Source organism: Cydia strobilella, chromosome 24, assembly GCF_947568885.1.
Source record: "Cydia strobilella chromosome 24, ilCydStro3.1, whole genome shotgun sequence".
Taxonomy (NCBI): domain Eukaryota; kingdom Metazoa; phylum Arthropoda; class Insecta; order Lepidoptera; family Tortricidae; genus Cydia; species Cydia strobilella.
The window spans coordinates 2,871,343-2,885,982 of NC_086064.1; the positions used below are offsets into that span (position 1 = coordinate 2,871,343).

General features: G+C 40.3%; 2 protein-coding genes across 5 annotated transcripts in view; both read right to left on the bottom strand.

Moving 5' to 3' along the window:
- LOC134752140 (zinc finger imprinted 3-like) overlaps positions 1–14,640 on the bottom strand; it is a 123,339-nt gene that overhangs the window by 27,023 nt on the left and 81,676 nt on the right. The gene's annotated exons all lie outside the window — the stretch shown is intronic.
- LOC134752115 (insulin-degrading enzyme) overlaps positions 1–14,640 on the bottom strand; it is a 40,796-nt gene that overhangs the window by 9,992 nt on the left and 16,164 nt on the right. For 3 of the 4 annotated variants that reach the window (XR_010128735.1, XM_063687687.1, XM_063687686.1), the window contains exons 12-23: positions 13,458–13,579; positions 12,512–12,596; positions 10,880–11,008; positions 10,515–10,597; positions 9,651–9,795; positions 8,526–8,681; positions 6,659–6,734; positions 5,267–5,393; positions 3,643–3,713; positions 2,518–2,675; positions 445–579; positions 32–160 (exon numbers count right to left, since the gene is read on the bottom strand). Coding sequence is in view for 2 of the 4 variants with exons in the window: in XM_063687687.1 (XP_063543757.1) it covers positions 32–160; positions 445–579; positions 2,518–2,675; positions 3,643–3,713; positions 5,267–5,393; positions 6,659–6,734; positions 8,526–8,681; positions 9,651–9,795; positions 10,515–10,597; positions 10,880–11,008; positions 12,512–12,596; positions 13,458–13,579 (1,416 nt within the window). In the remaining 2 variants the exon portion in view is untranslated. Of the gene's footprint in view, positions 1–31; positions 161–443; positions 580–2,364; positions 2,676–3,642; positions 3,714–5,266; positions 5,394–6,658; positions 6,735–8,525; positions 8,682–9,650; positions 9,796–10,514; positions 10,598–10,879; positions 11,009–12,511; positions 12,597–13,457; positions 13,580–14,640 lie in introns of those variants that run through there. The other variant, XR_010128736.1, reaches the window with a different exon arrangement.

Sequence of the window (14,640 nt, forward strand, 5' to 3'; positions counted from 1 at the left end):
CTCTTACATGCTATATCTGTCCCGTTCTCACCTGTGCGCTGATCTCGCTCCATATTTGCGAGGCCTTAGTAGACATCCGCTTAGGCCGCTCGAGTCGCTGAGCCGCAAGCGCTGAGCGGTGCTTCACGAATTCTTCCTCTGACATGGCTTCTAAGTAATCCTGGGAAAAAGGCCTTAAATGTAATACGTGTAGAATAAATGTGGTATTTTCTATAAAAAGGGACCTTATTGTCGATGGCGCTTACGCCATTATAAACGATGCTCCGATATAGATACAATGCCGCGCGATGATGTGCGGCGTAAGCGCCATCGACAATAAGGTCCCTTTTCATAGAAAATGCCCCAAATTTTGACTGTACGATTAAGAATTAAGGCCTGTGCTAGACAAAGATTTTTTTATAGCACGCAATTTACTAGAAGGTTTTACTTAGAAGGTATGATTACCTTGTGTTCCTTAAGGAAGGATTCTATTCTCTGTTCCAAGTATGCAGGGTGCCGATCGCTCTGGACAATAACGCGGAGGCCTTGGACTCCATTGGAGCGCCGTACGCCGCTGAACACGATGTAGCCGAGTTGCTCCTGTGAAAACAGTTATTGGTATAGAGCACAGAAAATTGCTAAAATTAGACGTACAAATAAAGATAAATAGTATAAAATAGTGGTTCTGTCAGCTATTGACCTCTGCTATATTGAAAAAAAAACCGGCCAAGTGCAAGTCGGACTCGCACAGGAAGGGTTCCGTACCATTATCTATAAAAACGGTCACCCATCCAAGTACTGACCCCGCCCGACGTTGCTTAACTTCGGTCAAAAATCACGTTTGTTGTATGGGAGCCCCACTTAAATCTCTATGTTATTCTGTTTTTAGTATTTGTTGTTATAGCGGCAACCGAAATACATCATCTGTGAAAAATGGAGCATGATAAATGTTATAGTGATATAATAATATAACTAATTACATAGAATTCAAATTCTACCTACCTCTATTCTGACTATTCTGACTACCTTAGAAATATGTAGATATAAAATGTTGCTACGCCCTAGTAGGGTCCATGATTGTACTCACTTTATTTTAAGAACATCTGTAATGCCATGGTTGCAACGAATAAATGAAATGAAATGAAATTTCAGCTGTCTAGCTATCACAGATCACGAGATACAGCCTGGTGACAGACGGACAGCGAAATCTTAGTAATAGACTGTCATAGTAAATTTTGTAACCCCAGTAAATTCACTGCCATCTGTCGACACACTTTAAAACTAAAAATGAAGATTAATAAAAATACGATAAAATGTATTTAAATATGGATAAATGATTTTTTTTATTTGCATTAATTATTTTTATGATTTTGACCCATGTTCTTTCACTGATATGCGTTAAAAATGTAAAATAACAAACGAAACCGCCAACGCCCTCTATACGAGAGTAGGACAAACGTAGTAGCGCCCTCTGAACGAGAATCAAATTTTCTTGATTTTCGAGGCACGTTTTTTCCTTAGACTGTATTCATCTATTACGGAGTTATATCTTTGGTAATAGGGTCCCGTTTTTACCCTTTGGGTACGTAACCCTAAAAATAACCAAAAACTAAATCTACATAAAATTCTATCGACTCTAAGAACAAATTAAAATTAAATTATTTTCTATGAAGATATTCATTTCAGTTTAAAATTTAAATTCTATCAAATTATAGAACTTTCTCACGAAATTTAACGAGATGCGGTTGAGAAATGCGACCTTTAAAGGTTAACAGCCGGACAGATATACGAAAGCGTTATTGCCCAAGCTAAAGTCGGGCGTGGCTCACTCCGCGATTTCGTCGCGTCGCTACAAGTACGTGCGGCCTACACCAATTTCGGTGTCTAGCCATAGTAGTTGCCGCGCACCGCTACGGAACGGACGCCTGTTCGCGCTTGCGCCACCTAGCGGTCATATCTGTCGTAATAAACGTGTTTTGTTACAGAGTGAACCTTCTGTACCTGGTATTATTATTTATTCTGTGCTAAAGCGGAGACCTTCGCGCCGTCATAAAGTATCTGGCTTGTAAAAACAGAGCTTATAATTACCTTAGTCCGCAGCACATTGAAGCAAGGCATCTGACAGGGTCTGTGCGATGCGAGCAACTCCAGCACGTTTGGTCGAGTCGCTCGCACACACACGTAACAGAGAGAGGCACTTGTGTGCTGCGTTCCCTTTCTCTCATAATGTTTATGTTACCTTAGACCGTAGTAACATTGAAGCAAGGCTCAGACAGGGTCTGTGCGAGTAACTCCAGCACGTTTGGTCGAGTCGCTCGCACACACACGTAACAGAGAGAGGCACTTGTGTGCTGCGTTCCCTTTCTCTCATAATGTTTATGTTACCTTAGTCCGTAGTACATTGAAGCAAGGCTCAGACAGGGTCTGTGCGAGCAACTCCAGCACGTTTGGTCGAGTCGCTCGCACACACACGCGTAGTAGAGAGGCGCAAGATGACTTGTGTACTACGATCTCTTTCTCTCATAGTGTATATATTACCTTAGTCCGTAACACATTGAAGCAAGGCTCAGACAGGGTTTGTGCGAGCAACTCCAGCACAACATTTGATCGAGTCGCTCGCACTCCACACGCATAATAGAGAGAGGCGCAAGATGATTTGTGTACTGCGTTCTCTTTCTCGCGAAGGTAATGTGCTCCTGTTGAATATGAAATCTCGTTAGTTGTTTATTTCTGAATGATTTAAATCGTCGCTATATTTTCTGGCTTACTCTTTGCTTATGGTAGTTTTACGTTGCCAAGTCTAAGAGGTTGTCAAATTGTCAATAAAACATTATACAAATTATTAAAATCCATACTAATATTATAAATGCGAAAGTCTGTCTGTCTGTCTGTGTGTTACCTCTTCACGCTTAAACCGTTGAACCGATTTAGTTGAAATTTGGTATAGAGATAGTTTGAGTTCCGGGGAAGGACATAGGATAGTTTTTATCCCGAATATCATCCCTTAAGAGGGTTAAAAGCGGGGTGGAATTATGGTGGAATTGAGACAATTAACGTCACTTTTTCTGCAAATTTAAGACATCTATTGTCTTCTTCCTCGCGTTATCCCGGCATTTTGCCACGGCTCATGGGAGCCTGGGGTCCGCTTGACAACTAATCCTAAGAATTGACGTAGGCACTAGTTTTTACGAAAGCGACTGACATCTGACCTTCCAACCCAGAGGGGGAACTAGGCCTTGTTAGGATCAGTTAATAATTTATATATAGTAGTGTGACTACTTAAAAAACACAAATCAAAATATTTAATTATTTTTTTTATGATGAATAGGCAGGCTAGGCGTTTGACCACGATCCCACCTGATGGTAAGTGATGATTTGTTCCCAAAGTTATTCATAGTTAGTTAACTTGTTTTTGTTGCTGTAATTAAGAAGAAATTTTTTTCGACATTAGATGTTTTTTTTTTTGTGGGGAGTCGCCTGAAGGGCCAAAGACGAGTGTCCTTGCTTTTTTCTACATTTAAATATTTTTAGCTTAAAGACTGCGACTTAAGGAAAATCCATCATGGACGACTGGCAAGGGAGGCCCAGCCAGTGTCGGACTCTTACCGACTAAAAACCTAGACATTATTTCTTAGACATTAGATGTTAATTGACTAAACATACCTTTTTCTATTTCCACTTCTCTGTATAATAGAAGCTGTTGGGCTAGAAGAGGTGATGCGTCTTTTGGTATTCTGGAAATTAGGGAAAATAAGTTATATTTCCGGTCTGGCCTAGTGGGTAGTGACCCTGCCTGTGAAGCCGATGGTCCTGGGTTCGTCCCGGTAAGGGCATTTATTTGTGTGATGAGCACAGATATTTGTTTCTGAGTCATGGGTGTTTTCTATGTATTTAAGTATTTATATATATCGTTCTCTGAGTACCCATAACACAAGCCTCCTTGGGCTTACCGTGGGACTTAGTCAATCTGTGTAAGAATATCCTATAATATTTATTTATTTATATAACAGCGATCAGTAAAGTTCTATTTTCAAAGTTATAAAATCAGTTAGCCAAAATGGTTACTGAGTGGGACCCACGGAGCACCATAGACGGTGCAGGCCGGGGTTCAGGCAGACCAAAAAGGAGATGGCGGGACGACTTGGAAGCATTCTACCCCAAATGGTGGGAAAATGGCGATGACAGGGTCGAGTGGAGAAAACGAGGGGAGGCCTTTGCCCAGCAGTGGGACACCAAAATAGGCTAATATAAAAAATAAAAAATAAATCAGTAAGGTAAAAGTTATAAATATTAGTAATTTACTACAGGTGCCGGCAAATTTGTTGAACATGTGACGTTTCATTACAATCCAACACGTAGTTTTAAAATGAGAACGAAACTGTTTGTATGGGAAGGTAGAAATTCGGCCGGGCTTGCCGGGGACTCTTAACACACATTCCTCGGTACGCATCCTCGCACATATCTGGTGTAGCCTAAACTGGGCCGTGTTGCATAATAAACTACCTATACAACTAATATTACAAACGGAACTCCTTTTCTAATTTCACTTATAAGAAAAGGAGTTCCGCTTGTAATAAGTTGTAGTTTATTATGCAACACGATCGTTATACTCTGCGATTGTAGAATGCCGATCAAAACTAAAGGGAAAGTCTATAAGACGTGCGTCAGACCCGTCATTATGGATGGTATAGAAAGGATGCCAATCTCTTATGGCAGAATTGTTGCAAAAGTGACCGCTTTCAGCTTTAAATAATAGTTCCTAATCTCTCCGGTGGCGCTAGTTAGGCTCTGGGACATGAGTATAACATGAACCAACAAATAACCCGACCAAATTACGTAGGTTGTTTTTGGTAGTATTTCGGTGTATGGTGGCGCCGCCTAATTACTGTTTTTTGATGGACACTTTTCATACATAGAGATTTGGCTCCTTTATGTAGTCTCCATGCCCGTCATGCTATTAATAACCGATATGAGGCTTTCGCGAATGCAGCTATACAATCGGTATTCGAAATGGATACATCACTATAGCGCGGCAAGGACTTGACAGATAGCCATCGCCGTAATGGCGTCGCCTGGTAGAGTTTCCCAAGTTATGTCTGTTTTATTGTATTAAATCCTTTATTTGATGATGATTGGTGTATTACTTTAACACTATGCGGAGCAGAGTGCTGGACATCTAATGGCGGAAAAATATTCGGAGGGCCGACCCCAAATGAAATGGGAAAAGGCACGGTGAAAGGAGAAGAAGACAGCCATGGATGTGTAAATATAAATAATATGAACTTACTTCCCCTCGACCATGTCTGCGATCCTAAGCGCCTTCTCTCTAGTGAGGTTGCCAAACATGAGGCCCTCGATGTGAACCTTCCTGATGAAGCGAGCTGCAAAATCGTCCAGCATCTCTGGCGTTAGAGCTGCATACAGATAAGCATTTTAGTCGGCTGATGAACTGAGAAGAATAGGGATGATGACACATGTTGCATTTTTATAACAAGTTTAGTTTTTATAACAAAACTAGCGACCCGCCCCGGCTTCGCACGGGTGCAATGCCGATGTATTATACATATAAACCTTCCTCTTGAATCACTCTATCTATTAAAAGAAACCGCATCAAAATCCGTTGCGTAGTTTTAAAGATCTAAGCATACATAGGGACAGACCTGGAAGAATATAACCAAACGGAGTAGCCATTAACAGGCGTTCCCCGCTGTCGAAAATAGTCTGCCATGGTCATACACAATGTATGGACATTGGATTGACGTTTATCTGACATGGCTATTACGTTGACGTTACGTATACATTTGACGTTCCCCTCCCCCGCAAAAATTGCCAGACTTTTTTGTACAGCAAATTACAGACGTGGCGGATCCGCTTGGTTATATCCCCTAGGGACACACAGACAGCAGGAAGCGACTTTGTTTTATTAAGTTTATTACTGTTGCTGAAACGACGATGACTGTATTTAGAGGAGGATTACCGAGAATCGTACTAACACCCCTTATTGTTGTATGTTATTGTATGTAGGTACCTATGAAATGAACCTGGGTCCATCTGTACATTCTGTACGTGATGTATGTATGTAATTTGTTTGAGTCATTCATTGAAAACATAATCATTTTTAGGGTTCCGTACCCAAAGGGTAAAACCGGGACCCTATTACTAAGACCCCGCTGTCCGTCTGTCACCAGGCTGTATCTCATGAACGGTGATAGCTAGACAGTTGAAATTTTCACAGATGATGTATTTCTGTTGCCGCTATAACAACAAATACTAAAAAGTACGGAACCCTCGGTGTGCGAGTCCGACTCGCACTTGGCCGGTTTTTTTATACTACTGTTGGCGAATAGTGCGCTCTCAATTTTGTGTATACTTTCTTGAGTTTCTTGAGTTTGATGATGCGGTATCTGTGTTCTGAAATAAATGTCATATAGGAAGGAAAAAATGACCAAAGCCTCCAGTGTCCAGAGCTGGAATCGAACCAGCGTACCCCGTTTACCGGACAGGTGCCTGAACCGCTCGGCTATACGGTCACGGTGGCATGGGTCGAAATTTCCAAGTATATGACAATTCCCGAAGGCTTGTGGCTCAAATTAAAATATTTTCATAGAAAATAATTTAATTTATTCTTAGGGTATCTGTGTTCTCTATATTAAGGATCTAACATGGTATGGGTACTCACGTTCGGCCGCGTCCAGAAGTTGACACCTCGTCCACACCAGGTCAGACAAACAGAGAGCCTGCTGGTATACTGCGTGCTGAAAATAAAGAGGTTTTATTGTCTTCGGTTACAGATAGCCCCCTTTACAGGGCATGCATGGAGGCAGAAGAGACAGCCGCCCACGTCATCCTCGAATGTCCAAGGGTGGCAGAATACCGGGCACAATACCTCGGCTCGCCGGGGTCTCTCCCAGAAGTCGTCGGCGACATCAAGGGTCTGCTAGGCTTCCTGGAAGAGTTGGGTTGGCAAGAGTAGTGCCGTCAACCTATCACGCAAAATAGGCGCGTTATATGACGTCGAGTTGCGGAAACCAAGCCCGCGAAAACCTATAACCTATATTGTCTTCGGTTACCACGATAGTTACTCAAATAAAACTATGAGAACGAATTATATCGTGTACATTCAATTTACCGACCACCCACTCCCACGAGTCTAACCGGGGATCCGGAAGACCTCGTCGGCGATGGCGGGATAACTTGGACTCCTTGAGAGGCTGGTCAGATATAGCACTAAACAGAGACGAGTGGAAAATGAGGGGAGAGGCCTTTGCCCAGCAGTTGGACACAGTGGGCTCTGAATAATAATAATAATAACATTGAATTTATAATACATCCCGACGTTTCGAACCCTTTACAGCGTTCGAGGTCAACGGGTGACTGAAGAAAAGCTACAATGTGCAAAAGTACCCACCTACCCACATACAAAAATAATAAACTATAAACTTTAAGGCTAGTTGTACATGCAAAATCGGTTCATTAGGCTAGTTATACAATATACAATACAACTATTTTCAAGTAAAGATAAACATCGGGATGTATTATAAATTCAATATAAGCGATATAATCCGTTTTCATCGTTTTATTTCATAAAGAGGTTTTGTTATATATCTTCGTTATCACGTATCAGACAGGCCATATATATAATAAGGCCAGCAATAAAATTTACCTATAGGGAAGAGTGTTTGACAGTCTATTTAAAATAATTGACAGCTTCCATCTCTATTACTGGTTCTATTGCTAATTAGAAATATCAAAGATAGATATAACTCCGTAATAGATGGATACAGTCTAAGGAAAAAACGTGCCTCGAAAATCACGAAAATTTGATTCTCGATCAGATGGCGCCACTAGTTTTGGCCTACACTCGTATAGAGGGCGTTGACTGTTTCGTTTGTTATTTATAATTTTAACGCATACCAGTGAAAGAACATGGGTCAAAATCATATAAAAATAATTAATGCAAATAAAAAAATCATTTATCCATATTTAAATACATTTTATCGTATTTTTATAAATATTTATTTTTAGTTTTAAAGTGTGTCGACAGATGGCAGTGAATTTACTGGGGTTACAAAATTTACTATGACAGTACCGCTCTAGTATAAGTTACTCTATGGAATTATGATTGAAGGTGGCCACTTCTAGGACAGTGCCAAGCGTACATTTACGTTATTCCTTCACATTTTTTGTCAATAAAGCGTGAAGAGTTTTGAGCTAAGGAAGCCAACCATTGCCAATGATTTCTCAACCTTCGTGCGCCAAATTTTATGTACTCACCTGATATGCTTATTCAGCCTCAAAATTCCTAAAGGCGCGAATATGGTTTGCCTTCATGATGGCGAACCGTTTGGAATATTCTCCAGTAACACATGTTGCTTGTCGCAGGCATGTATTGATTGTATTGTTATAAAACTAAGGGCAGGTTGCACCAACCACACGTGACAAACTGATCAACATCAATCACCAGTGAACTATGAAAATGTAGCGAACGATTTAACGGTGACAAACGGTTTGGTGCAACCGCCCCCGAAGGTGTCATACACACTTGCCTGATAAGGTTGTTCAGCCTCAAAATTCTTAATGCCGCGAATATGGTTCTCCTTCATGATGGCGAAACGTTGGGGATCCACCTTGAAGTTGACGATGTTTTCTATGATCTTCTCCAGTAACACGTGTTGCTTGTCGTCATAACCATCTACTGTTATCTGTGGCCAAAATATTAATGAGATTAACCTTTTTAAAATAAGGAAAAATCCCTACTAATCCTTACAAATAATATGAATGCGAAAGTAACTCTGTCCGTCTGTTATCTCTTCACGCTTAAACCGCTGAACAGATTTAGATGAAATTTGGTATGGAGATAGATTGAGGCCCGAGGAAGGACAGGGTAGGTTTTATCAATCATCATCATCTCACGCAGACCAAGTCGCAAGCAGAAGCTAGTATTTTACTAGTATAAGGTACTTTGCCATATTATTATAATGTTATGTCGTGTATTAAAGTACCCTATTATTGATTTATCTAAAAACAATATTGGTTTTGGAAAATCTCAGGATTCTAAAGAATGCATGGTAACACACCTTTCCTCCTCCTCCTTTGGTTCCTCTTGGACTCAGTATATCAGTAAACTAATTTTATAGCCCAAACCGATTGATAATGAACATCCCTACGATTAGAGTTTTTGCTGACGACATAACGCTACATTTTACTATAATTATAAAAGTAAGGACACTTACTTCTAAAATGACTAGCTTGGAAGTTTTTATCATGAATTTCTGTGGACGTGAAAGGAAAGTGGATATTTCTGGACAAGGGATACTACTAGACAATGCAGGAAAATGGGTGTTCTGCCTTTTCGCCGAAATTTTATTGTCCGAATTTCACTTGCCAACCAAATTTTCGCACATATTTATATTTATTTTCATTATTTACGTAATGATTGTTAAGTAGATTAAGTCATTTGACAGAGCCAAGATAGGTACGACAACGAGCGAAGCGAGGAGGTGCATGTTAGGTGAACTGCGACCAAACAGCGCGCGCGATGCCGAGCGAGCGCCAGAACCGCCTTTAGACTGCACCCATAAAGAAGTCCTAGAGTCAACTAGTCACCGTTGGGCGACAAGTTCGCAGTCCTGGTTGGGGTTGTTGTCCACCGTTGGGTAAAATGCACTCACGCTGACGCCATACTTGGCGTTGCCGATGCTCCAGCGTAGTCCAGCCAGCTCCGCCGAATAAGCGAACTGTTGTAGGCTGTCACGGAACACTAGCACCCATAGAGAAGTCAGGTTGCAGTTGGTAGGGTCTTGGTAGGCGAGCGGGCTGAAAACACACGACAAATTACATTGTTGCCAATGGAGAAGTTAGTGTCATAGGGCTAGCGGCTAGCGCACTGCGAAATATAAGGGCGAAGCTGCATTTCATAACCAATAATAGCCTGATAAGTGGATTTCTCGTTGAAGTAAGTCGCATATATTTTTTTAATTCAGAAACAAACATACATAGTCATGAGTTTTGAATGATTCACGGTTAGCTTCACTAGACTTATATTGACCGGGATATAGTCGGGAGCTCACAAATAATACAAAAGGTAATCACGGTCTATATCCCGGTCAATATAAGTCTAGTAATACATAGTCATGATTGCGGACAGGGTTGATAGCCTGTATACCGATAAAAACCTGCTGCATGATTCATGTGCGCAGGAAAAGGTGAGTAGGCAGATTTTCTATAAACTGGTTTTGAGAAAATCTGCTTATATATTTATTTAGAAACTACAATTTTACAATTGTAGTTTATAGTTAGCTAGGCAGTAAATAATTATGTATATACTAACATTACATACAACAAATATAATTGTTTAGAACAGTGTACTGTTTAACAGTTAATTTTCGTGCGCGCGCCCCAAGCAGTAAATAAAGGTACAGTTTTGAGAGTGAGAAAGAGAACGATTCGAGAGTGAGGGACAACATGATTCGTGATCTTCCACTGACAAACAGACAGTGGAAATTCTGTACGTAGTAATATGAAATATTCCTTACCTGACTAAATCAAAAGTTAGGAAAGCCTTGGGCAGCCGGAATTCGTTGTCCTGTTTAAACCATAGTCGCATCAGAGGAGAGTCCTGAAAAATAAATATATAATAAGGGTTTCGCTTCGCGCGCTCGATGGGGCATTTTTAGGGTTTCGTACCCAAAGGGTAAAAACGGGTCCCTATTGCTAAGACTCCACTATCCGTCTATCTGTCACCAGCCTGTATCTCATGAACCGTGATAGCTAGAAAGTTGAAATTTTCACAGATGATGTGTTTCTGTTGCCGCTACAACAACAAATACTAAAAAGTACGGAACCCTTGGTGGGCAAGTCCGACTCGCACTTGGCCGGTTTTTTTACATTGATTACTTACTCTGACCATAGAGGGCGCCACGGCATCGCAGGTGGGGTCCTTTTCCTTCTCCAGTTCTAATCGTGCAGGAATAAACTCGTTCGGGGGCGGCAGGTGCAGCGCGGGTATTGGTTTCATCGAGTTCCAGTCCTGGGTAACAGAATAAAAAGTTTTTGGCAAAAATTTCATTTTTGGTACAAGCTTTTATCGCTGACTGTACTTTTCTTTCCGCAGGCAACTAATACTCATCGAGACAACTCTAAAAACCCCACACACAACGGTTACGCATTACGCAATATGGCAATAGGTTACGTTATTTTATCACAGAGTTAATATGGCCACCTCGTGTCTCCATGGCAAAAAATTCATTTTTCATTCCATTCATTACAAGCTTTTATTGCTGACTGTACTTTTTTTCATCAGGCAACTTATACTCGTCGAGACAATTCTAAAAACTCCAAACAATTAGGTTTCGTTGTTTTAATACAGAGTTCCTTTGGCCACCTCGTGTCTCCATCATCAGATCAGCTCGATGGTAGCATAACATTGCATTGTCACCCGACTTACATATGTATGCAAATTTTCAGCTTCATTGGAAGTTGGGAAGTAAGTCAATAGTAGATTGTTAACCAAGGGATGAAAGGCACTCATTTCAGCCGAGGTATTTTGGCGCTCGAACGCAGTGAGAGCGCCAATAGTCCGAGGCTGAAATGATGCCTTTCACCCGAGTTAAACACTCTACTTTTCATTTCGAATACGAGGAAAGTAAAATGCATGTGTTTTTTTTAAACATGACTAAGTATATATTTTTATAGTATTTCTTGAGGGTACTTTCAATTAACAATTCAGGCAAAAGTATCGTTATTTATGGAATGAAGTCAAATATCGGAATGGAAATTGTATAACAAATCCATTTAAACTCTAATTTCAATTGTTTATTTTACAAAATATTAAAAAAATTGTACTTCGAACGTAAAATGCCCTAGTGCAGACACGTATCATTTTCTGCACACCTTTTAGAACAACAATGACCCTCTTTCAGAGCATGAGAAATGAAAATTTAATTTGCAAGATTTGACCCGTACAAACATACATAGATACATTGCAAGTTAATAGAAAGCTTTTAAACTTAAGAGTTGGTTGATACAGGCAAAGATAACTCCGTAATAGATGGATAAAGTCTAAGGTAAAAACGTGCCTCGAAAATCACGAAAATTTGATTCTCGATCAGATGGCGCCACTAGTTTTGGCCTACACTCGTATAGAGGGCGTTGACTGTTTCGTTTGTTATTTATAATTTTAACGCATACCAGTGAAAGAACATGGGTCAAAATCGTATAAAAATAATTATTGCAAAAAAAAAAATCATTTATCCATATTTAAATACATTTTATCGTATTTTTATAAATATTTATTTTTAGTTTTAAAGTGTGTCGACAGATGGCAGTGAATTTACTGGGGTTACAAAATTTACTATGACAGTACCGCTCTAGTATAAGTTACTCTATGCTACTGACAACTACTGAGCATTACTTCCGTCAGAAAAAAGATCTTAGTTACCCTCTAGTCGCGTCTAAAGAAGTTTTACTTCTAAAAGTTCGCCTACCAATGACTACGAAATAAGTACGACGTAGGGCCTAATTACGTAATTACCTTGATTTTCTTAGGGTCAATGTCTTCTTGAAGATACTTGGTGCTGTACCAGGGCTCCACCTGCGTGCACTTGTCAGCGAACACTCTGACAAACAGACAAACTATATACACTAATTTCAAGACAGAGGAAACTACGTTTTATTGGGATTGTACCGCTTTCCTCACGAAGCGAACCTTCATCATCCATCAAAGAGGATGGATGGAGGAGGTTGAGGAGGAGGAGGAGAGGGAGGAAGAGGAGGCTTCATCGAAGAGGTTTGAACGTCACGTGTGCGGCGCGTCATGGTGAACCTTGTACCTATGTAGGCTATGTACTTAATTATTAACTAGGCAACTAATTAGCTAAGACTACCCATCTGTGTTTTAAGGGAGTCCCTTCTGCCAACAAACTGTCTTGCATTAGAAGTATTAGAACAAATTAAATTATTTTCAGAAAATATTTAATTTGTTTTTATTTCAAGTAGAAACACTACTATATAAATTATAAACTGAAATAAATGGCATATACTAAGAAAAAGTGACCAAGGCCTCCAGTGCCCCAGGCTGGAATCGAACCAGCGTCCTCTGTTATCGCGGCAGGTGCCTGTGCCGTTCGGCCACCGGGCCACGGCGGCATAGGTAGTTTTTTTTTTTCAAAACATTTTTATGGTTTTCACGTTACTATTAGATTCGTCTATGCGTCCAAAGTTAAAACGGCCGTTATTATTTTGAGTTCATAGATCGACGAATCCAGCAACATAAAAACTAGTTTGATTTATTCAAAAGGTACTTAAATACAAAATACAGTACGTAGCGGCCCCCTTTTTAAAATATATATCATTAAATTTAAATAATCATTATTTAGCAGTGGCGCTGGCGCTAGTAAGCACGTTAATGGGCTCTTAATAGTATCAAAGTCATGTCATGTTAAGATGTAGGTAACAATTGGGGTATTTTGAGAACTCACTTCGCTACTATACCGACTCGCACGTTCTCGGCCGTCAACATAGCTAGCAGCTCGTCTACCAGTTCCGGCTTCCATTCTGTCAGCAGATAATACGCGCTTAAAACGTCCTCCATTGGAAATTCCTATAACAAATAATAATGTAAAGTAGGCTTGAGTCGGTCATGAACTAAGAACTGTTAAGAATGAAATCCCGTGAAGGAACTAAATCTTTTTGCACGCTCTTAATCGGTCTTTAGGTCCTTTAGTTCAGTGGGAGTGGAGAGCGCTTGACTGAGTGAAACGGTAAATGGATGGAACGAAACGGTTGGCACTGTCCCTGGCACGAGTGTGAACGAGATGTATGAACGACGTGACACTCCTAAGCCCGTAAAATACGAAGGAAAATCAAATATTTTTCATAAATCTGATATTTGTTTTTTTTTTTTGTATTGTTAAGGTGTTTTAATGTTTGATATCGACAAATCGTATTGTACAAGTTAAATTGTATTCAGTTACTAAATATTGGAAAAAATCCAATTCCCGGCTCTCAACAACCGAACTGAACTAAAGGAACTAAAAGACCGAACTAGTTCGTTTGACCGATTGACCGAGAGCGGAGCGCTCTCTGTAGTGACCGAGCAGGCACAAGCCTAATGTAAAGTTACTAAAGTAAAAGTGCGTTCAGACCTGGCGAATACGCTGGACATCGTCTCATCGGATCATCGGTTTGGTTTTTTTGTAAAATTAAAATGCACAAATGTTGCCATTATTTTACTTATGTGTAAAACCTGCCCAACATGTGAAGTGGCCGAAGATCTGGGTTCCTGTGCGTCTTTGAGGACTAACGATAACACAGTTAATCAATAGTAAACCTTATTCTCTCCTGACAAGGTCTATTTTCTAAGGTACTTTCGTGTAAAAACCCAACATGAGAAGTGACCAAAGACCTGCGGGCTTAGCACGGTAGCATTTTTATCACCTGTCACCATGCCTGTCACGTTCTAACAAGTATGTAAGTGCGAAAGTGACAGGCATAGTGACAGGCGATAAGGAACCATGCTGACACCGCTGGGTTCCTGTGCGTCTTTGAGGACTTTATCGATAACACAGTTAATCAACAGTAAACCTTATTCTTTCTGACAAGGTCTATTTTCTAAGGTACTTTTGTGTAAAAACCCAACATGAGAAGTGACCAAAGACCTGC